This window comes from Myotis yumanensis, unplaced genomic scaffold (assembly GCF_028538775.1).
Source record: "Myotis yumanensis isolate MYYU_CA2020_CCGP unplaced genomic scaffold, mMyoYum1.0.hap1 SCAF_1, whole genome shotgun sequence".
NCBI lineage: Eukaryota > Metazoa > Chordata > Mammalia > Chiroptera > Vespertilionidae > Myotis > Myotis yumanensis.
The window spans coordinates 227,684,080-227,706,565 of NW_027223752.1; the positions used below are offsets into that span (position 1 = coordinate 227,684,080).

The 22,486-nt window shown below is 40.5% G+C and overlaps 1 protein-coding gene across 1 annotated transcript in view; it reads right to left on the reverse strand.

Moving 5' to 3' along the window:
- Positions 1-224: 224 nt before the first annotated feature.
- The window catches only part of LOC139007473 (cytosolic beta-glucosidase), a 117,815-nt gene continuing 95,553 nt past the window's right edge, over positions 225-22,486 (reverse strand). Inside the window, exon 5 of the mRNA XM_070410949.1 lies at positions 225-908. Within this exon, the coding sequence (XP_070267050.1) occupies positions 706-908 (203 nt within the window). The 3' untranslated portion in view covers positions 225-705. The remainder of the gene's footprint in view (positions 909-22,486) is intronic.

Sequence of the window (22,486 nt, forward strand, 5' to 3'; positions counted from 1 at the left end):
CCTCTGCTTATACTCGTGGTCAATCAGCGCATGTATGCGTTCACAGGTGTCATCAATTGGTGTCACCCTGGAGTAGGAATCCAGTTTCTGCTAAATATCAACACTCAAATACTGTTTCTGGCATTCATAGTCTAATTTGTTTGATTGATTTATTATTTTTCAAAAGTTCATCAGGCAAGAGAAAGATGTACTTGTTCCTATATAGATAAAATATATGCCAAATATATCAACACATCCATTTTATTAAATAGGTTATCAATTAATCCCTTTGGTGAGTAGAATACATAACTATATGATGTGACTACCTTTTAATTTTGATTTTCTTATACTAGATTAAACAGTAGGAAAAATACAGACCTAATAGAAAACCATAGCTTATGTAATAAAAAAAAATAGAACAAGTATTTTTATAATAAGTGGTCAGCTATTAGAGTTCCAAAGCAGTAATATATATTGCATTATTTTTTCTATAAAAATTTAAAGAATTTACATAGAAGTTTCTAAGTCTTTCTGATTTCTTAATATAAAAATTTCAGTGTTTTTCTATTCTCTTTTTCTAAAAGCCCCATTGATCCAAATGCACAGAGAGGAAAGAGGACCTGTGGGTTACAAAGGCAATATGAGATTGTCTGAGGGATCCCCAAAGCAGATTCCTTTGCAATCACCGAGGCCTCTTCTCTGGGTGATACCATCCAGCCATCTCTTCTATAGATGTCCCTCTAAGCCATTGTTTCTAATGACCTTGGCATACTCCTTGGCTGACGTGTAAGGGACTCTGGGTCTAGCTGGGTCTTCAAAATCAACGTGGAAGAAACCAAACCGAATGCTGTAACCCTGGTTCCACTCAAAGTTGTCCAGAAGAGACCAAGCGCAATACAATTGAAGGTTAACTTTGTCAAGCTGGATAGCTGAAATTCAAAAGAAAAGGAGGGAACTATTACCATTTCTAGGAAGGTTTGATGAGAATGCAGACAAAAATCACTGAGGACCAGTGTGGGCATCTTCCTCATGCAGGAGGTCAAAAAGGGAACAGAACCAGCCTCTCAATCCCCTTTTCTGATTTACTGGTTTAACAGAGCAGGGACTTCATTGAAGAAGTGAAGTTACATATTGTTATTATTAGTGGATTATTTATTCATTTAGATACTTGTTTTATTTATTCACTAGAGGCCTAGTGCATGAAAATTCACGCACTCGGGCAGGGGGTCCCGTCAGCATGGCCTGCGCCCTGTCACAGTCTTGGACCCCTCAGGGGATGTCCAACTGATGGCTTAGGCCTGCTCCCAGGGGATTGAGCCTAAGCTGGAAGTCCGACATCCCTCTGGCAGCCCTGGAGCCCTTGGGGGATGTCCAACTAACAGTTTAGGCCCACCCCTTGGGCCGTTAGTCAGATATCCTTAGTGCTGCCATGGTGGCGGGAGAGGCTTCCGCCACTGCCACTGTGCTGGCCAGCCATGAGCTGGCTTCTGGCTGAGTGGCACTCCCCCTATGAAAGCACACTGACCACCAGGGGGCAGCATCTGCATTGAGCATCTGCCCCCTGGTGGTCAGTGCGTGTCATAGTGACCGGTCACGTTGTGCTGTTAGGGTCAATTTGCATATTACCCTTTTATTATATAGGATTCCTTTACTCTATACACATCTCTACAATTTCTACTACTTTTTAGACACAAAGAAACACACACACAACTGAGTTTCTTCCTGGTGCCTAGAATGACATTCAGTAAAGGCCCTGCCCAGCATCTAAGTACAGTTTCCAGATAATCCAGAAAGCCAACAAGTAAAGGAAAGAGGCCATAATAACATGAGAAGGAGGCCATCACTTACCTTGTGATCAAATGGAGACATGTCTTATAATTCTGGAAATAGAAACTCCAAAAATGAAAGAGGTCAGCACGCAACGCTGGCTGTGCCTGTTTCCTAGACTGAGTAGGCACGAAAATGCTATGCCATCTCCTTTGCCTCATGTCTAAACTCAGAGTGCTGCTTAAGCCCTCTAAGAGCCTAAGCAATGACACCCCCCCCCCCCCATATACATGTGCACAAACACAGCATTCTATGTAATTTCATTCATGGATGCCCCAAAGCCTACCTATGGACTCCATAGTAAGATGCCAACATGTAGAGAATTCTCTATGCAGTTTTACACTGGGTCCATCACTTTAGTCACAGAACTGAGCTCATTTTTATTAGTATTTTAAGTTTGGCAAACTCGGAAGTTGTGTAGATCTTTCCTTTGAGCATTTTTGTAAATGAAAATAATGAACCATATCTATAGGGTGCACTCTTATCCACTTCTCCATTCACAAACTAAACTTAAAAGGGAAGCTTACTTTATAAGATAGACATATCCTATAATAAGTTGGGTGAAAATGGACATTCATGTAACAAGTCAAATTTGCATTGCACTGGGGACTACTTTCAACCAAAGAGACTCCTCTACCTTCAGAAAAGCAAGACCCACCCTTAAATTTTTCCTTTGGTATAAATCTGTATTTTCCAGGTCTCTTGTAAGCATTACATCCATATACAACTACATCTGTGATGGTTTCCAAATCTTCTCATAATTTTATTGTTTTACTGTGGATATTCCATAGACAAAAGGTTCCTGTCAGGTTCATTGATGCATAACCCCTCAGTACCTTTGTGCATGGAGGCATGAAAAGTGCTTTACTTATGAATGGCCTTGGGGCAGAAATGAAGCCAAGCTGGACTGGCTCTTATGAAGTATTGTTGGAAGAAGAAATATATAACATGCAAGCACATCCAGATTTTCAGGAATATGCATTTACTCGATATTCCCTCTTCTCCTTGTCCATGTTGCCATGTGAGTCTTCTCCCCTCTCCATCACCACCAACTGCAAAATACCCCTTTTTAAAAATAATTAAAAAAACAAAACAAAACAAAAAAAACCTGACAAGTTCTGGATGATATATCCCTAAGAATTCAAACAACCAAAGGCAAATATCAGGCCAGAAAACAACCACCTCTTTTCACTGCCTTGTAATCCCATCTGGCGACATGTGAGGATCTGCATATTTTCTTTCTCTCGTTTGCAGAACTACTGCCCAACAAGCACGCCTGCTAGGTACAAAGCCAGCCAGTTTCTGAAAACATGCGCAGTCCCACTGATCAAATACAAAAGGATTGATTCATGTGCTAAACCGGGGTCTAAAAAATGGTGCCCTGCCTGCTTGGAAGGGAACAAAAAGGAAATCTGGACAATTTCATTGTTAACTGCCAGGAGTTCCGCAGCAGGTACTAAACGGGCCGAGTGACACTGGTGGATGTCTCTGCGTTTTCGCTGCAGGAACATTCAAGTAGAGAATTACTCAGTTAGGGCCGAGGAGCTGGCCTGCTGTGGGATTCCTTTGCGCTGCGCCACCACTGGGACAAATTACAAAAGCGTGCTGGAACCTGCGCGCCTCTCCTGGTCCAATCTCAAGAACAGAAAGAGACCGTCATCGCCTTTCTTGTCACTATGATTTATGAGGGTCCACATCTTAGCAGGGAAAAAAACACTTCTGTGGGTTCCCTTTCTTTCTTTAACCAGAGTTGGAGGCAAAGTAAGCAGGGACTTACAGGAAGTGTAGGTGGGTGCAAAGCGCACTGGGATGAAAGTGACACTCCCCACGGAGTCAGAGTTGGTTTGGGACTAAAAGGCCAGTGGAAAGGGTCTCACAGCAGGTTGACTATTAAGACACAAAGAGAAAAGTATCTAATCTTGCTCATATGTTATAGCCTGAGTCAGGCTGTCCTTATTATAAGAACCCCATGCCAGTATTGCATCACACACACACACACACACACACACACACACACATATATATATCTATAATAATATAAGCAAAATATGCTAATTAGACCAGATGTCCTTCCAAATGACCTTCTGGACGAAGCCGGGGCTGCAAGGGAAGCCCGGGTCCTGGATGCCTGCTGGAGGCTGGAGGGAAGCCTGGGTCCTAGGTGCCAGAGAGAAGCTGGTGCTGACAGCTGGAGGAAGGAAGGCCTACTCTTGCATGAATTTCATGCATCGGGCCTGAAATACACTGGAGATATATATATATATATATATATATATACATATATATATATATATATATATATATATATATATATCGTCTGCCAAATTGAAAAGGTTAAGGGCAGAGTCCTCCACTAGACTGCTCAAACTTTTGACATCAAATGCAAGTTCAAAGGTTTCCCCAAACCACTCTCAGTTTCAATAATTTGCTACAAGGACCCACTGAAACTTATTTTTCTCACAGTTATGGTTTATTACAGAGAGGATATAGGTTAACATCAACCAAAGGAAGAGGCACACAGGGCAGTGTCTGAGGGGTCCCAAACATGAATGTCCCTTGCCTTCCCCCCTGGGAGAGAGGACCTCCTGCTGTGGGCCTGTGACAATGCACACAGGGTGGGGCTAACCAGGGAAGCCCACCTGAGCTTCAGTGTCCAGACCGTTTAATTGGGCTTCATTGCATTGCCATGCTTGATTGACTGATGGCCAATGTAGATGAACTCGGTCCCCAGATTAAGGGGCACTGTGTGACTCCAAGTCCCCACCCTCAATCACATGATGGGTCTTTCTGGGGTGACCAGCTCCCACCCTAACAAGGACTTTCTGTGTCAGGTATGACAAAGATTTCTTCCCCGAAGCTGAGGGCAAAGGCGAATTTACTCTCTGGGCAAAACCGCATTCTTTACTACTCTCTCTCTCTCTCTCAAACACATACACACACACACACACACACACACACACACACACACAAACATGTTTTAGAAGCTCATTGTTTCATAATACTGGGCAGAATCTTCTCAGCTTACTGGTTTATAAAGTGCTGTGATCATGTCTGTGTTTGTCACATTACAAAAGGCTAAAAATTGGGCATTTGGTCTCAAGGGATTTATATCCCCCTGGTTACAAACAGAGATCGCCTTGTTTTCCAGATTGCCTGGGACTTACAGGAGATATCCACGAGTGAGGCATAACTATGAAGCTATCAAACAAACTGCTAATCCACAGACCCAAGCTGCCGTGACGAGAACCAGTGGAGAGGTTCAGGACCATGTGAGAGGCAGCAGACCTCCCGGGAGAAAAATGAACGAGATAGAACCCCAGAAGGAGTGAGAAAAAAATACAGTGTCTATGTTTCAGGCTGCATTATTTGAGCAAACTCTTCCAATGAAAACAAGTAAACATGGACTGGAAAAAATTAAAGACAAATCTTCAAAACGATGGAAAGCTGCCAGTTTAGTAGGGAATTACCAAGCCGAAGCAGAAAGTGGACATTGAGATTGGTAGCCCTGGCAGCTATGTTTGCCTGATGAAATTTTCCAGTCTTAGGAAATCAGAACCTTTACTGTTTTCTAGGGTGAGCATAGGTGTCAAAGCACAGAACCACACCATGTCAAAAATGTAGTATGAGACCTCACACCCAGAAAACTCATATCCCCAAGGACTAAACTATCAGGAGAAGGGTGAGCCAGAAGCAATCTGGTCATTGGAAAGACTCGAGTCAGCTGATGATTCGGAGACCATCAAGTTTGGATGTTGAGTTGAGGTGATTCCAGACTGGAGTACCCCAAGTGCCTGGAAGATATAGATTTAAAATTTTTCTGAAGGGATATACCTAAATTCTAAACCTCCTATTGTTATAAATATTTTAAGTGTAATTATCACACATTATCAAATATAGCCAGACAGATATGGAAACATGATGGCATTAAAAAATTACCATAATTAACAGACAACAGAAACAAACCCACAAAGATCTCAGTTATTAGGATTGTTAGACAGACTATCAAATAACCAAACCATATTCATTATGTTTAAATCATAGAGACCAACTTGAAACATCTTTAAGGTTCAGGAACCATAAAAAAGTGATGTGGCAGCCCTGGCTCCTGGCTGGTTTTGTTCAGTAGTTAGAGCATTGGCCCCATGACCAAGAGGTCCTGGGTTCAATTCCTGGTCAAGGGTATGTACCTCAGTTGCCAGTTCCATCCCTGCCCCTGTTCCAGGGTGCATGCAGAAGGCAACCAATGAATGTGTCTCTCTTGCATCAATGTTTCTTTTTCTCTCTCTTTCTCTCTCCCTCCCTACCTCCCGCTCTCTCTTCCACTCTCTCTATTAATCAATGGAAAAAAATATCCTTGGGTGAAGATTAGCCAAAAAACAAAGTGATGTGGCAGATTTGGGTTCTACATGCTTGGGTTTGAATCGCAGGGGCCTCAGTAGTTATACAGGTGAAAGAACTGTCATTTCTCATGCTGTAAGGATTGAGTGTGATAGCATGGACCCAGCACAATAACTTGCCCATGGTGGGCTTCTGCTGCTTTCCTCTCTGGCAACCCCTTAGGAGAATGCAGAATCCAAAGGAAAAACACACTCTGATGTGTTTTCTCCCCCAACCCAAACATTTTGATAAAGTAGAAACTGGTTTTATATAAAAATATTAGACTGTGTAAAAGGGGAAAAGGAGTCACAAAGGCAACATTCAGCCTGAGAAAGGTGAGTTTAAGGGTGAAGGGACAGATATAAACAGACTATATATACCTGAAAGCAAGGCTCTTTATGTAAGTTGACAGATTCCCTTTTTTCCCCTCCAGAGTGACATATCCAAGTCATGGCCTGACTTCCCATCTCACTGAGTTCTGAAGAGTGATCCTGAGATGCCCTAAAGCACTGAATTTTAGAAGTACAAGTTCTCAGACCTGCATGATGTTAGCTGAGCTGGTGCATCCTGGGGATTAGCTCTTGAGCAGAAAATCCTATCTCAGATGGGGAAAAACTAGTAGAATGAGAGTAAGTCAAGATAACATATATATTATTGATTTCAGAGAGGAAGGGGGAGAGACATAAAGGTAGAAATATCAATGATGAGAGAGAATCATTGATTTGCTGCTTCCTGTCGCTACTGGGGACTGGGCTGCTGGCAATCTGGGCATGTGCCCTGATCAGGAATCAAACTGTGACTTCCTGGTTCATAGGTCAATGCAAGATCTTACCCACACCTGCTGGGCAAGATCCTTAAGTAGTATGTAACTAAGTCATTGTTCTAATAAGTCCAAAAGACAGGATCAAAACAACCTCAGATTAAAAGTCAGTAAAATAGAAAGGAAACTTCTGAGACAAAGACACAGGAGTTAGGAGAGGTCTTGGGGAGTGACTGCAAAGGGTCATGGAGTATCTTCTATTTGCATTAATTTATTGCTAAATATGTGATGTGGAAAAATCAGGATAGTTTAAAGACAAGACAGAGTCAATGCAAATGTTAAAACATCTCAAAGTGTAGACTCTGACCACTTTAACCACTTGCAATTACCTGGGACATAGCTTAAAAAGTTCACTGGCCCAACCTTGTAAATGAGAATCCCTTGGTTGTGTTATGGGCTAAATTCATATATTGAAGCACTAACTTTCAGTATCTCAGCATATGACCTTATTTGAACAGAAAGTCTTTAAAGAGTGGATTAAGCTAAAATGAGGGTGAGCCCCAATACAATATGACTAGTGTCCTTATAACAGGAGAGAGAGATACCAGGTGCGATGTGCACAGAGGGAAGATAGTGAGGACACAGCCGGAAGGTGATTATCCCAAAGCCAAAAGAGGAGACCTCAGAAGAAGTCAAACTGCTGATACCTTGATCTTGGACTTCCAGCCTCCAGAAATGTAAGAAAATAAATTTATGTTGTTTAAGCACCTATTCTCTGGCACTTTGCTATGGCATCCCTACCAAATTATAGTATAGATTATGACCTGATAACTTCTGTTTATCCTTAATAAACTCCCTGAGTGATTTTTATACTTAATCAAGTTTGAGACTCTTAAGTCTAGAATAAGTTCTGACAGTCCACTACAATTTTTTGAACACCATTTGCAACCCCAGTGGCATAAATATTCAGGCTATAAATGTGGGAGAATATCCTTTAGCTCCTCTCCCTAAGAGTCACAGCCAGAGAATCTCTGGGCAAAGAGACACACCACCTTTCAGAAATGGATGGCTACTGAGAGCCTAAGGTGGGGATGGTGAATACTCAGAGTTGGGGGTCGGGGGGGTGTTGTCAAAATGCCTTTCATCCCACTGTTTTGTCAAAGCCTAGCCCTATTCCAGTAGATTATGAGAAATCCTCTCAAGTCATCATATGTCATGAGTTGGTTGACTGACCACACAAAAGATTTGTCACTTGAAGCCTGTAAATGTAACCTTATTTGGAAAAAGGGCCTTTGCAAATGTAATTAAGGTGAGGATTTCAAGGTGAGATTACCCTTGTTAATGGTGAGTCCTCAATCCAGTGACAAGTATCCTTATACAAGAAGAGAAGGAAGGAACACAGGGGAAAAGGCAATGCAGAGGCAGAGGCAGAGACTGGAATGATAAGTCTATAAGCTGAGGGACACCAAGGCAGCCCCCAGAAGCTAGGAGAGAGACAAGGAACACATTCCCCCTCAATGTCCAAAAGAAACCGATCCTACAAATGCTTGAATTTCAGACTTCTGGCTCCCAGAACTGTGAGAGAATATGTTTCATACACTTATGTGGTGCTAAACCACCACGTTGGTAGTCAATTGTTAAGGCAGCCCTAGGAAACAAATGTACCAGCGGTTGCCAACTAGACTTCGAGTCCCAAAGCAGCCACCTGATTTTGCTGATGGCTTATGAGAATCTCTCTCAAGGCCTGTCAAAGCTGGAGAAAGTCTTCCCAGGACACAGTTTGAAGCAGATTTCCTGGCAATTGCCCTGCATGGTAACTTTAAATATGTTTCCCTGAGTTTGGTTATAATGCACAAGAGCACTACACTACAACTGGAGGGCAGCTTTAAATGAATAACAGTTCCTGCAAGAGAATTCGTTTTTGTTTGTTTGTTTGTTTGTTTGTTTGGAGGAAAAATGAATTTCCCCCCTTTCTTTGGAGAAAAATTAAGTCAAACAACATCAGGAAGATCTAAACATAGAAAATGCGGAATAAGCTCTCCCCCCAACTCCAGGTGAATGATAGTGGCTGGACAGCATCTGTGAAAATGCCCAAATCATCCCCACTGGCACATGGGAACTACAAGTAGCAAAAACTATGACTTTCTGAAAAGAGTGTCTTTGAAAACCAAAGGCTAAAATTAAATATTTTATAGGAAAATGCCAATTAACCAGAAACAAGCCGTACAGATTTCTTAATTATCTGTATTGCTCCTTTTACTTACATTAGACTTTGGGGGAAAGAAGCTGCAAATAGCAAGCAGTTGAAAGGGATCACATTAAACTATCTGAATTATAAAGCTGATCTGAGGATAGCTACACATTCAGTGCCGTATCATAATTACGCCATCATTCTTACTTTTACAATTACTTCTGTTGTAGGAGAGAAGTTCTTATGGAAATCAAAGTTCTCAGCGAGTGAAGCTCTCTTCCACCAGGAAGGCTTCTATCCTTTGTCTTCCTCTCCCCTTCCTCCCTTCATACCTCCCTCCAAATATTCCTTCCTTCTTTCCTTCATCCCTCCCTTCCTTCCTTCTTTCCTTTTCCTCTGGGACTTACTTTCCCCTTCTAGAAAATGCAGGTCTTACTATCTTCTCCCTCGGATTGTGCTGGGTATTAAATAAATTAATATATATATAAAGCTCATTATGAACTAGGTGAGCACTCCATGTACACCACTTGTGTTACTATTGTTATTTCTCTCAAAGTCTGGAAGGGCACTGGATGAGACCTATTTTATCTCTTCCTCCCATCTGGCTTCCAACAGCTTTCAGAGGATGCAGAGTCAGCATAAAATGCTCAGTGCTGAGAACCAGAGAAATCAGGGCATCGAGGGAAAGTGTAGCATCTGGGGCAGGGTTGTGCTCTGTGGGAATGGGTCAGCTGTGGGTCATGAGAAATAAATCATTAAAGAAAAGGAATTGAGGGTGAAGCTGCCAGGAACACTAGTGCTGCCGAAGCTCCTGTGCCCCAGAGTGGTCAGAAGTGGGGACGACATCGTTCAAGATGTCTGGGACCCTAGGTAACAGCCACCCTATATTTATCAAGTACATGTTTATTGGGAATATAATAGTGGGAAAACTACACAACCCCTGTTCTTATAGAACTTAATAACCAATGCATATCTTAATCCAATTACCATCTGTGAGCCTTTAATGACATGTGCAAGTTATTATGAAAGAAAAAAGAGAACTGTGAGAAAGAACATATTCACTAATACTTATTGAACATTCAGGTACCACTTCAAGGGTTTCCTGTATGCATGAATTCATTCATTTGATCTTGATAGTTAGCCCATGAGTTAGACAGATTGTATCATTGTCCCCATGTTACAGAAAAGGGAATTGATTCACAGAGAGGTTGGGTAACAACCGAGTCTGCAGGCCAAGTCATGCCACTACTGAGTCTTGACAACATGTTCCAGTGGAAGATGCTCTTAGTCAGCAAGGGTGGGAGAATGGGGTGAATGGAACAGTTTCCTGGATGAACTAGAGCTGAGAGCTCAAAAATTAGCTGGAATTCTCTACTGCAATCAGCCAGAGTTCTTTCTTAGTTGTAACAGAAGCTGACCTTGGCTGATGAAGCTGAAGAATGAGGCTCAAACACACCTTTCAGGAACCACGCTCAAAAGCACACCACAGAACTGGTGGGTGGAAGAAACTGCTTTAACTGCCAATAACCCACTCATCACTAAGTCCTTCAGTGCAAGTTGTTGCCATCTGGACAATTTCTGCACCAGAAACTGGACATTACAACCACTGTCGTTCTCAAAAGCTGGATGCTCTGCTGCCATCCTCACCAGCACAAAGGGTTCTGCCTTTCTCAAGCTGTTCACTTTCCAATTAAATTCTCACAAGGATTAAGTCTGATAGGTAGAGACTAGCTCATGTATCTATATTCTTACTCCAAAGAAACTTAGGGAATGCCATCCTTTACTTTGCCTAGAAAAAACTCTTAAGTTTTTATATTCTTCAAATGTACCAAGTATATTCAACAAGTGCTAGACAGACAAAAATATGACATATTTTTTTTTTACTAGATGAAGAAGGACAAGAGGATTCCAAGAAAAAGAAAAGCATGCATGAAAGATCAGACACGGAAAGTTCACAGCACATGTAAGGAATTTAAAGAACACAGTTCAGTAGATAATAAAGAATATAAGAAATGCCCTGGCTAGTGTGGCTCAGTCAGTTGAACATCATCCCATGCACCAAGAGGTTGCTGGTTAGATTCCCAGTGAGGGAACATGTGCAGGTTGCTGGCTCAATCCCCAGTAGGCAGTGTGCAGGAGGCAGCCAATATATGTTTCTCACTCATTGATGTCTCTCTCTCTCTCTCTCTCTCTCTCTCTCTCTCTCTCTCTCTCTTCTTCTCTCTCTAAAAATCAATAAAAGCATCTTAAAAAACAATATTAGAAACTTTTGGAAACAAAGTAGAATGGTGTTTACCAAGGTCTGGCAGTGGGGGGAATGATGAGATGTTGCTCAAAGGGTGAAAACTTTCAGTTTTAATATGAATAAGTTTGGGGGAACTATGCACAGATGGTGATTATAGTTAACAATTCTGTATTATAGACTCAAGAGTTGCTAAGAGACTAGATCTTAAAAGTTCTCATAACAAGAAATAAAAGGTAATTGTGCAAGGGATGGAGGGTGTTAGCTAATGCTATAGTGGGAATCATTTCTCAATATGTAAGCATATCAAATCGACACGTTGTACACCGTAAACTTATACAATGTCATATGTCAATTATATCTCTAAAAATCTGGAAAAGGGAAAAAAAGGAATTATCGGGAGAAAGCCACAAAGCAAGGGCTGAGACTGTATGTCCTTCTAAAAATTTTAAGATTTTGATCTTTATCTTAACAGCAATGTCATTGAAGAAGTTTACACAAGTCACTTTGGCTAATTTGCATTTTTAAAAGATTACTGTGACCTCTGTGGAGAATAGATTTGAGTGTAGCAAGAATGGAATCTCAGGGAATTTTTAGGAATGATTGTAATAAATCACAAGGGAAATGATGGGGGGGGGGGTCATCTGGGGTAGCATAGGTGAAAATAGATAGATAAAATTAACAGGACTGAACATTTCACTGGAGATCAGTGGTGAATGGGATAAGGCAGCATTTAGCACAATTTAATGGATAATATTGTCAGTCTCTGAGGTAGAAAACTGGTCATAGAGAAGTTTTGGAGAAAAGGCAGAGAAGATAATAAATCAAGCTTTGGTTGTGATGACTTTTAGGTGCTATTTTTGACCTCCAAATGAAGAGCTTAATAGATAGTTGAACAAATAAATAAAGATTTCAAACTAGAGTCTGTAGTGGAAATGTGAAATTTGGAATTGTCATATGGTAAGATATGGTAATTGAAATCATAGTGTTGAATAGAATTTATAGAATAAGAAAACAAAACTTTTGTGCAAGAGGTATGGTATTCCATCATTAAGATAAGCTGAAAAGAGATATTGAGAAGGAGGGTCAGAAGTATCCTATGTCCTTGACCTGATACAACCATAGGTGATATATTCTGTAGATGGAATTTGATCAAAGTCACACACTAAAAGAGGAAAATTTAGAAATGACTTCAAAGTTCACAATCCTTATATCAGAATAACATGGTAAGATTGCAAAGCTAGAAAGACTGCAAATCTAGGACTGAGGGTGTCATCTAAGGGTCAAAGTCACTGTGAGAAGTATATAGCCAGACCTTAGGGAGAGCACAAAGTGGGCGGAGGGAAGGCCAGCACCTATAACATCAATCTCCTAAGAGTAATATCTGGGTATTGTAGTGCAGGGAAAATCCTCAAGGCTTCTCCATGACTTCTACAATCCCCTTATGTATCCCCAGGAAATATTCAGGATCAAAACCAGAAACCTTCTCCCAGGGAGAAATTTAGAGGACAGTAATCACACCACGTTTTTTCTGGGGTGGCAGTTTTAAAGGGAATCAGATTATAAAGTTACAGCCTCCATGTGAAGCGGGGCTCTTTTTCACGCACTCCTGAAGTCAGTGGTAAGATGGCACCGATTCTCTCCCCCTTGGAGCACACTTTGCCAAAGCTCATACTTTGTTTAAAAGTCTCTCCTTATTTCTCAATAGTTCCAAACTTTCTTGACTTGCTTAGGCCCAGAACAGAGGCAGGCTTGGTGGGGTGTGATCTGTTGTTCTGATTCCATTTCCTAGGACTTGGTCTAGTGATGTGGCTTTCGACCTATTAGAAAGACAAGTTCAGAGCTCCTAAGATGAATTTAGGGGAAACTGTGGCATTTTCAGTGTTGTTTAACTCTGGGCTTTAGACGAATTCTAGCCTGCCTCAAATCTAGGCCAAAAAAAAAAGTCATGGTTTAGACTAGCTCACTAGATTTCTGAAGACAATTGGCGGCCAAAGTCCCAACTAAGAATAAAGTTTTAATTTACTCTCTTTTTAGTGTATATATCTTCATTGGGGGGTGGGAGGGGGTGTTGATGACTCAGCTGTGGCACAATTTTGGTCATGGGTCCTCTAGTCAAAAACTCTGTGATGATTCTAAATTTTATATCTCCAATTATGGCATTTCTCTAACTTACAAACATCTATATATATAAAAGGCTAATATGCTAAGTGTCTATCTGGGTAATGATGTCACATAGCAATGCCTGGCTTCCTCTCCCTAGCAACTAGCCTCCTTGCAGTTTCTTCAGCCCAGGAACACGACTTGCTTTATAGCCAGGTGGCAACATTTTACACTTTAACCAAATGTTTGTGAAGTATTTTCCCATACCTCATCTCATTTGGTCCTTACAGAAGTCCTGGAGTAGGTAGATAGGAGACTCGGTGGAATCCTATTTTCTTTTCTTTAGCCAGAAAATAGAGACTTAGAAAGCTTAGAAACTTGACCCAACTGAAAAGAAGTAAGAAATGGTGGACCTTGAAAATGACTTCAGGTTTTCTCACTGTGCAGAATATAGTCAAACACTGCTGCAGTTAAATATTGTATCCTTTGTTCTCCCTGTGTGACCTACAATAATAATCTGCTTCGTGTTGATATTTACTTCTGTGTTGCTGACAATTATCTGAAAGAGAAGTTGGGGTGCTTCACTGGGAGGGAAAGAGTTTAGCTAAATCAGAAAGCAGGTCTAATTAAGCAAGTTTAGAGAGAGAGAGAGAGAGAGAGAGAGAGAGAGAGGGGTTAAGTTGATTCATGCATGCACCATACATATAAAGCTCTTGCTGGCGCAAATTGCATGCATATGTTTCAATCTGTCATTGTCAATCATAAATTTGGCTGACACTTCTATTATAGAGAAAGGGCGAATAGCAATATTAAAATATTTCTTCTAATTAATTTCCTTTCAATGTGCACTAATTTGTACACTGGGCCACTAGTCTATAAATAACTGACTATTTGACTTCTCTCTTTGAGGGTCTAAATGACATTTAAACTTTCACATGTATATTTGTACACTAATGTTTAATGCAGCATTATTCACAATAGCCAAAAGATGCAACACCCAAATGTCCATCATTGGACATGGAAAAACAAAATGTGGTATATAACTGCAATGGAATATTTATTTTTCATGATTAAAAATAATAAAAATTTTATAATTTTAAAACATGGGTGAACCTTGGAGAAACTATGCTAAGTGAAATAAGTCAACCATAGAAAACATATATTATATGGATCCACTTATCTGAAATACCTAGAATGTCAAATTCACTGAAAAAGAAAGTAGAATAATAGTTACCAGGGATGGGGAGGAGGCAATGGGGAGTTATTGTTGAATGGATTTGGAGTTTCCGTTTGGGTCAGATGCAAAAGTTCTGGACATGGATAGAGGTGATGATTGCACAACAAGAGGAATGTACTTACTGCCACTGGATTGTACATTTGAAAATGTTACAATGGTAGATTTTGTTTAAATATTTTTAAATGTATTTTCATTTTGAAACTTTAAAGTTAAATCTAACATTTAAAATTTTATCTAAAATTTTTAAAATAATAAAATTTGTGTATAAAACAGAACTCTTGACTTTCAACTCACTCCTCAAACCTGTCACCACTTTAGCTTTTTCTAATCCCAATAAATGGCACACATCCATCCAGTTCTTCAGAACACTTAAAAGTCAATCACGGTTGATTCTCTCTTTTCCTTATCCTCTTTCCCTGCCCACTGTAGTGGCTCTGCCTTGATCCACTCCTCTGTCCTCTAAGCTAGTACAACAACTTCCTTACTGGGCTCCCTGCCACAACTCTTGCACACAATGTAGCCAGAAAGTATAATCTTTGAAAAACCAATTTAGCTCATGTCCTTCCCTTGTTGAACTCCCCCACTCAATGGTTTCCTATTTCACTTAGTGCAAAATTTTAAATTCTTATATGAGCTTCAAGAACATATGGGATCAGGGTCTGCCTAGCTTTCTAGATTTTTTTCCTTTCTGTCATCCACTTACCATTCTCCAGGCACTCAGGGCTTCTTACTCTTCTTGAAATTTTATTTTGGATTCCCATCTGGGTATTAGAATCCTAGTACATCCAAGCTGAACAACCAATACTTCAATAGCCATTGATTCCAAGCCCCACCCAGCATCTGAGTCCATGTTATTGCTCTGCTGGGCTGTCCCTATCTCATCGGTAATCAGCCTCTGCTTCCAGTGCCAACCTGCCTACTCCAACTTTCCACCCATTCAGATCTGAGATTCCCTATCACTTTCCATTGGCCTCCTACTGTCTGACATTTCCCAACAGCTTCTCCCTGGTCTTAGCTGCTACTGCCACACTTCACCTCTGATTCTGGATATATCCCAAAGGACCATTTATTTGGCTAGTGGCTGTTTTTCTAGGGTGGTTCCTCTCATTTTCCCTTTCCTGAAAACTCTGAATGATCTTAATACAATTGAGCCATGTCTTCCCCTCTCCTGGACACAGTACTAAGCTTGAACGGTGGTTCCTTGGTCCCAGAAATCCCTTAGGTACCATAGTAGAACTCCAGAGGAAAACAATCTATCACGTAACCTTATCCCCAGGCCTGAGGTACATACTTTGGAATAGCTATCATTTTTAGACTATAAGAAAATTGATTCACTTGTATCTAGAAATAGCCTATCTATAATAACTATAGTCACCAAAGTCTAGCCCTCAAAGAAAGTAGCTGGTGCCCAGATAGAATATCAGACTCCTGTATTTCCATACACAGGTGAAGAGGTTCTAGGTTCTATGGCTCTAGAAGTGGGGATATAGGCACCATAGGTGAATAAAAATTGACATACCTCCACTAAAGGGCAAAGAAAAGTGTGTAGTTTTTCTCTAAAACTGATGTAAAGCTTTAGAATGCTAATTTGTCAAACTGTATGATAAATAAATGGACTAATATTAATACCTCCTTCTTCTTTCATTCCTCCTTACAGCCACAAAATATTAAGTATTTACTATACACCAGTTATTGTTTTTAGGCAAAGTGATTCTCATATGGGGAGAAAAATTCAGTGTAGACCTTGCCTCAAGGTCAAGTACTCAAGTAGAAGAGCAAAGACACCATATAGGTTCCCTGATATGTGCGTTCACTCAACACCTTTAACTTCCCTTTTGTAAGATGAATAAGACATGAAATTAACTATTTGTTCAGTGTCTGCCTTGTACTCCAGACTCTAAGCTCCATGGGGGCAAGAAGCACATGGATCTTATATTCAAGAAAGCCTAGCATAGTGGCCGATGAAGGACAGGTGTTTAGTGTATATTGCTTAAATAAATGAATGACTGCTAATAGATATAGAATACTGAACATACTGTTAGCAATATAAGAATAGGCACCTTGGATGAATCAATAAGAGAAAAAGTAGTTCTCAAGAAAGCAAGATTATTTTCTTGGCCAAGTTGACAAAATTCAATTCCCCAAATTCACCTTGTCCCAATAAAGTGAAAGAAATGTCTTCTTCCAATCTGTTCAACTCACTGCCTATTTTGTATGCCAGAATATCTTTCCAGGATCCCTTGACTCCAAGATCATGTCCCTTGTCAGTTACTGATATTCCTATACATATACAATAAATGCTGAATAAATTATATTAAATGCTCCTTAAAAAGCCATTCTCAGAGGAGTCAATGACACCTTTTGTTAATGACAAAGGGAGAAGGAGCAAGCATTAGCATTATCCTCACCACAATAACACCACAAAAACACTTGTATACAGCAGCCACTGTAATTGCATAGAGTTGAAAGATAGAAAAAAAAAGTGAGTAATGGAGAGGTAAGAAGAAAGAACAATGATGCCTCTTTAAAATGCTACTGTGTGCCTTTTCATATTGTTGGCACTAAGTTCAAGCCCAGGTGGGTACCCTTCCCCCAGACTGCCTGTCCTGGCCTACTGTACAAGTCTCACTAGTCTGCTTTTTAAGGACAAGGAAGGACACTGCTTGGTGATGTGGCCACAAGCTGTTCAGGGAAGAGACTTTGCTCAGCACATTTCAGCTACTGAGCAGGGCTGGGTTCGCTTCAGAGAGCCACAGAAAATAAATAATCATGCAAAAGCAGATTTGTTCTGATCTGGCTCTGACAGCTGCTCTGAGAGGTGGGTCCTTGCAAGCCCATCTTTCAACGGTGAACTGACCCAAAGATCCAGGCAAGCTCCAGACAGGACCATATGGCCTGGAATAAAAACATATTTCAAACTCTGTTTATTATGCATATCTTTCAAAGGTTCACTACTCTGTGATGAAACATTGCACCTGCAAGGCTTTAATAAGCTTCCCAAGCAGGGCAATTATAAAATTGCAGGCACCTAAAGAATTTGTCTTCCCTTACACTTAGCCATGCACTGCCCACCAATGACTGGTCTCATTCTTTTTAATTATATAGGTTTGCAGTCTTTTGTAAGCTGGATCAATACTTATTCATATAATAAAATTCCTTATAGACTTCAGAGTGAAGGCCATGAAATATCTGTCCTCCTAAACTTTGGGGACTCCAACATTATGGCACATAGAACCCTCCAGTCTTCCTGAAAAGAAAGCAGCCAATTCAATCATGCAGCCCTGCAAAGACAGGAGAGCATTTGACATGAACTTACGCTGAGCTTTATCCATCAGCAATGGCAGGGGGGGAGGGAGCATGAATAGTTTCCCTTTACAAGTGAGCTCTGTGATTCCACATCTGGTCCAAATATTTGAGAGGCACAGTTTGTTCATTATTCACTCAACAAATATCCACTGAGCAGCTATTATGCATCAGACTCCAGACTAGGTATGGTGGTTCAGAGATGAATAGCATGCAGTTTCTACCCTCAGGAGTTGAGTGTCTCACTCATAAGACAGACCCCCAAAGCACTTGTTTAGGAATACAAAAGGACACTCAGGGGGTGAGTTAGCTCTCCTGGGAAGTTCAAGGACAGTTTTTCAGAGGAACAGAAATTTACATCAAAACGTGAAAGAAACATAAGTAAGAGTTCACTAGCTAGTTAAGTAAAAGAAGATATGAGCCATATCAGGGTTAGAACTTTGTGCATGTATCAATTTTAAAGGCCTCTCCCAAGGCCATGAGCAGTGTGATTCAGCTTGAGGCTCTGAGTCCTATTTCTATCACTACATCTAATTAGCTTATGCATGAACAAGACAGGTGTGTCTGAGGTTGTTCACATGACCCAATGATGGTTATAGAATGGGGGCTCTTGTAGGTCTATTGGCACTAGAATGTCTTCAGTGTTCTTCCAAAACTAATAGTCTACATAAAATTCAGAACTCTTTTAATTCTCCACCCCAAAACAGTACACAGAGGTATATCTCAGGATTTTAGAAATTAATTTTATGAAAGATGGATTAGCTTACTCATTATACAGAGTGATGGAGTGGCTGAGTTTCCCCTGCTAAGATCCTGTCTTATTCCTCTTGAGCCCATGGTCCCACATCAAAAGAGCCTTTACCCAAATGATTGGTATCATGGTAGGATTATATCATATCCAACCTTCAAAATGAAAAATACAGGACCAATAATGGTAGATGAATTAAAGGTTTTGACCATGAAATTATATGGTAGTCCTGCAGACATGTAAAAGAAGCAACTGTGGCTTCCTACAGGTACTGATGATGCCATCAGTAATATGAAAGAAGATGAGCTTCTTTGACTAGGAGTTTTTATTTGATAAGTTCATGAGGGCATCAAAAGAAGAAAGGGTTGAAGGGAGGGAGGAAGGAAGAAGAAAGGAAATAAAGAAGAGAGGAGGCAAAGAGGGAGCTAGGAGGAAAGTAGGGATAGAAGAAGGAAAGACAGAGACAGGGAGAAACATCAATAGTATCTATAAACTGTGTTTATCTTCAGGCTCTCCACAATGGCTCACAAGTATGTTGCCAGGGCACTATCTTTTAAGTCTTTTCAGACTCAAGGAGAATAGCAGAGTTATTACCAAAAGATGGCACGTGATACTGCCCAGGTACAAAGAAAAAGGAACAGCTTAAAAATTATGTTCTTTCCAACAGCCCTTAAAGATTGATGGTGTTATGTCCATTATATGGACACAGAAAATGAAGTTCAGAGAAAGTAAAGGTGTCCAAAGTGATCAAGGAAACAGGTAGCAGAGAAAGGATGGAAACAGAGCTGTCTGTCCCAAAGTCCATACTCCTCCCAAGACCCTATCCTTCCCTTTTCCTGATTCACTTTTATGAGAGTTCACATCTCTGTTTAGGAGGTAAAGAATAGCCATTGTTTTTTCCACTGTATTTATTCTTTGAAAGACTGTTGATCACAGCTGTGTAGGTGGCCACAGCAGATGAGTGTCAGCAGAATCTGGATGAGTGCTGGGCGCTGAGCATGTGACTGACAACAGCATGCCCAACCAGTGCCTCTTTTCATTTGACCTCGCTGTCTCTCATACATCATTTAATCTTTTCTCATTTGGGGAATTAAGAAGACAATACTGTTTCAAAGAGGCATCAACAGAAAGGGAGATAGAGTAGAGAATGTATGTGGGAGTTGAAAACCTTATATCTTACTGTGAACTGGAGGCAGAGAAAAACATCAGACAAAGACAGATTTTTATTTTCTTTGGCTTATGCCAGAACTCTGTACGTTTCTTTTAAATTCTTTTTTTTTCTTGATAAATATTGGCTTGTTTGGATTTTAATAAATCCACTATTTTACGAGCTACTTCCCTAAAGTTAAGAAAACTTACAGACCCCTCTCCCACTCAATCTTTTATTGACCACCTCCAAGAGCAACATTCCTAACAAAGGAAATGGTGAATTTACTCCCATTTTGGAGCTAATAAGAGAGTAGTAATTCACATTCACTGAGTGTTTACTAGACCGAGCACTGTTTTAAGAGTTTTATATGCATATTTCTTTTGCTATTTCCAACAACCCTGTAAGTAAACCTCTTATTATTCCCATTTTATAAGATCAGAAAAATGAGACATGGAGAGACTGTCACATGCCTAAGGTCACACATTGGATAGTATACCTCAAGCGTGGGCCCTTTGTAGGCCTCTTGTAGAGTAGAAAGGATTAGCAACTTAGAGATGATACTTTAAGAATGACAATATTATCTTATTCTCTTTGAGAATAATATTTATTCTTTCATTCAATCAACATTTATGTTTTTAAGATACTAGGAATACAGACACAAGGAGAATATGATTCTAATCCTTAAGGGTTCCTCTATCGTATAAGGAAGTAAGACATGTAAAAGAGTAGCTGTGATACAATGGGATCAGGGTAAACACCAGGTGTGATAGGCCATAGAGGAAGACTCCACCTCAGTGAATGCTTTAGGGAAAGAGGATGTCAGAAAAGGCTTCTTTACAGGAGGGGATGCTAAAATAATCTTGAAGGGCAGCTAGGAGATAATGAGGAGTAAAATGCCAGAAAGCACAAGAAAAAAAAAAGACAAGGACATGTTCTGGGAACTACATCTAATTTGGTGTGACACAAGGCATCCATAAAGGTAAAAGGGCAAGAATGACCCTGGGGAAGTGCGTGAAAAGTGTGTAAAAAGCCACATCATGTGAGACCTTGCTTGTCATGCTAAGAAATTGGAATTTTATGCTGAAAGCAATGAGAAACCACTAGGGAGGTTTAGGTAGGGGGATGGGAAGATTGAATTTGCATGTTAGAACCATCATTCTGCCAGCAGACTTGGAGACTAGGGGTGAGGAGGCCAGTTAGGAGGCTGCTGAAGACTGATATTTAAGGAAATTCCAATGGGATAAGAGAGAGGGGCCAGACACTAAAAATATTAAGAAGAATCCAATCTTACAGGCCAGAAATTGGGAGGAAGAGTTTATGATGACCTTGGTTTTATAGTTATGTCAACTGGTTTAATACAAAAGATAATTTAATAGAAGGATCAAGTTTGGGCAACTCATGGCAATAAGAACATGATGATGCTTTAAAGTTTACCAATGAAATGGAGAGATTTTGTTTTATTTCTTTAAACAACCCTATGAGGTAGGTGTTCTCTTCATCTCACATGAGAGCATTGAATAGAGAGATGCAGTGGCCTGTTCACGCCCCCAAAAGTAGAAGAGGGAAGAACTAGAAGTTGAACCTTTTTTAAATCTCACTTTATTTCCACTACATGACCTGATACATATAATAATAATAGCAAAATAATAATGATGAGAGTTAATGTGTGTTGAATATCCATGCCTTCTTTTAAGAACTTTATATTTATCAACTCAATCCTCACAACTACAGTACACAGTAGGTATTATTATCTCCATTTTATAATGGAAACAAAGAGGTGCCAGCAATAAGCTGTATCAGTTTGGGCAAAAAATCAGCCTGCTGGCATTTATCCCTTGGGGGCGGGGTTGGTGCCATGGCAAACATCTTTATATTTCTTACCAGAGACCATGATTCCTTCAGAGCTTGTGGGTTAGGGGAAAATGTAGACACAGGCCCTGACTGTTTTATTTTTATTAAATATATTTTTAATTGATTTCAGAAAGGAAATGGATAGGGAGAGTGAGATAGAAACATCAATGATGAGAGAGAACCATTGATTAGCTGCCTTCTGCATGCCCCACACTGGGGACCAACCCACAACCCAGGCATGTGCCCTGACCAGGAATTGAACCATGATCTCCTGGTTCATAAGTTGATGCTCAACCACTGAGCCATGCCGGCCGGGTGACCCTGACTGTTTAAATCCATATATGAAAGATGGGGATAATTTTTCCCCCACACCCCCCCCATTTCCTTCAGTGCACAGGAGAGGATACCCAGGTCCTCCTTGCTGGGCTGCTGGTGTTGCCTTCTGAAAGCCAGTGCTAGGCTCCGCTGATCCAGTTTGAGTTTTCAATAAGGAAGCGTTTTCTAGCAGCATTAGTGTGCTGTGCTGTGCTATCCCAGAACAGGATCAACAACCCTAGGCATCACTGCTCAAAGCTGTGGAGACAGCCTTCCCTAGGACATTACTCACAAAAGCCCATTAGCCAATTACTCAGAGCCCGTTCAGTAGATGAGCTTTTCCTGGGTACTGATTGGAGTCATTTAAAAGTAACTTGCAGTGAGAAGCTGGCTCTTTGTGGCC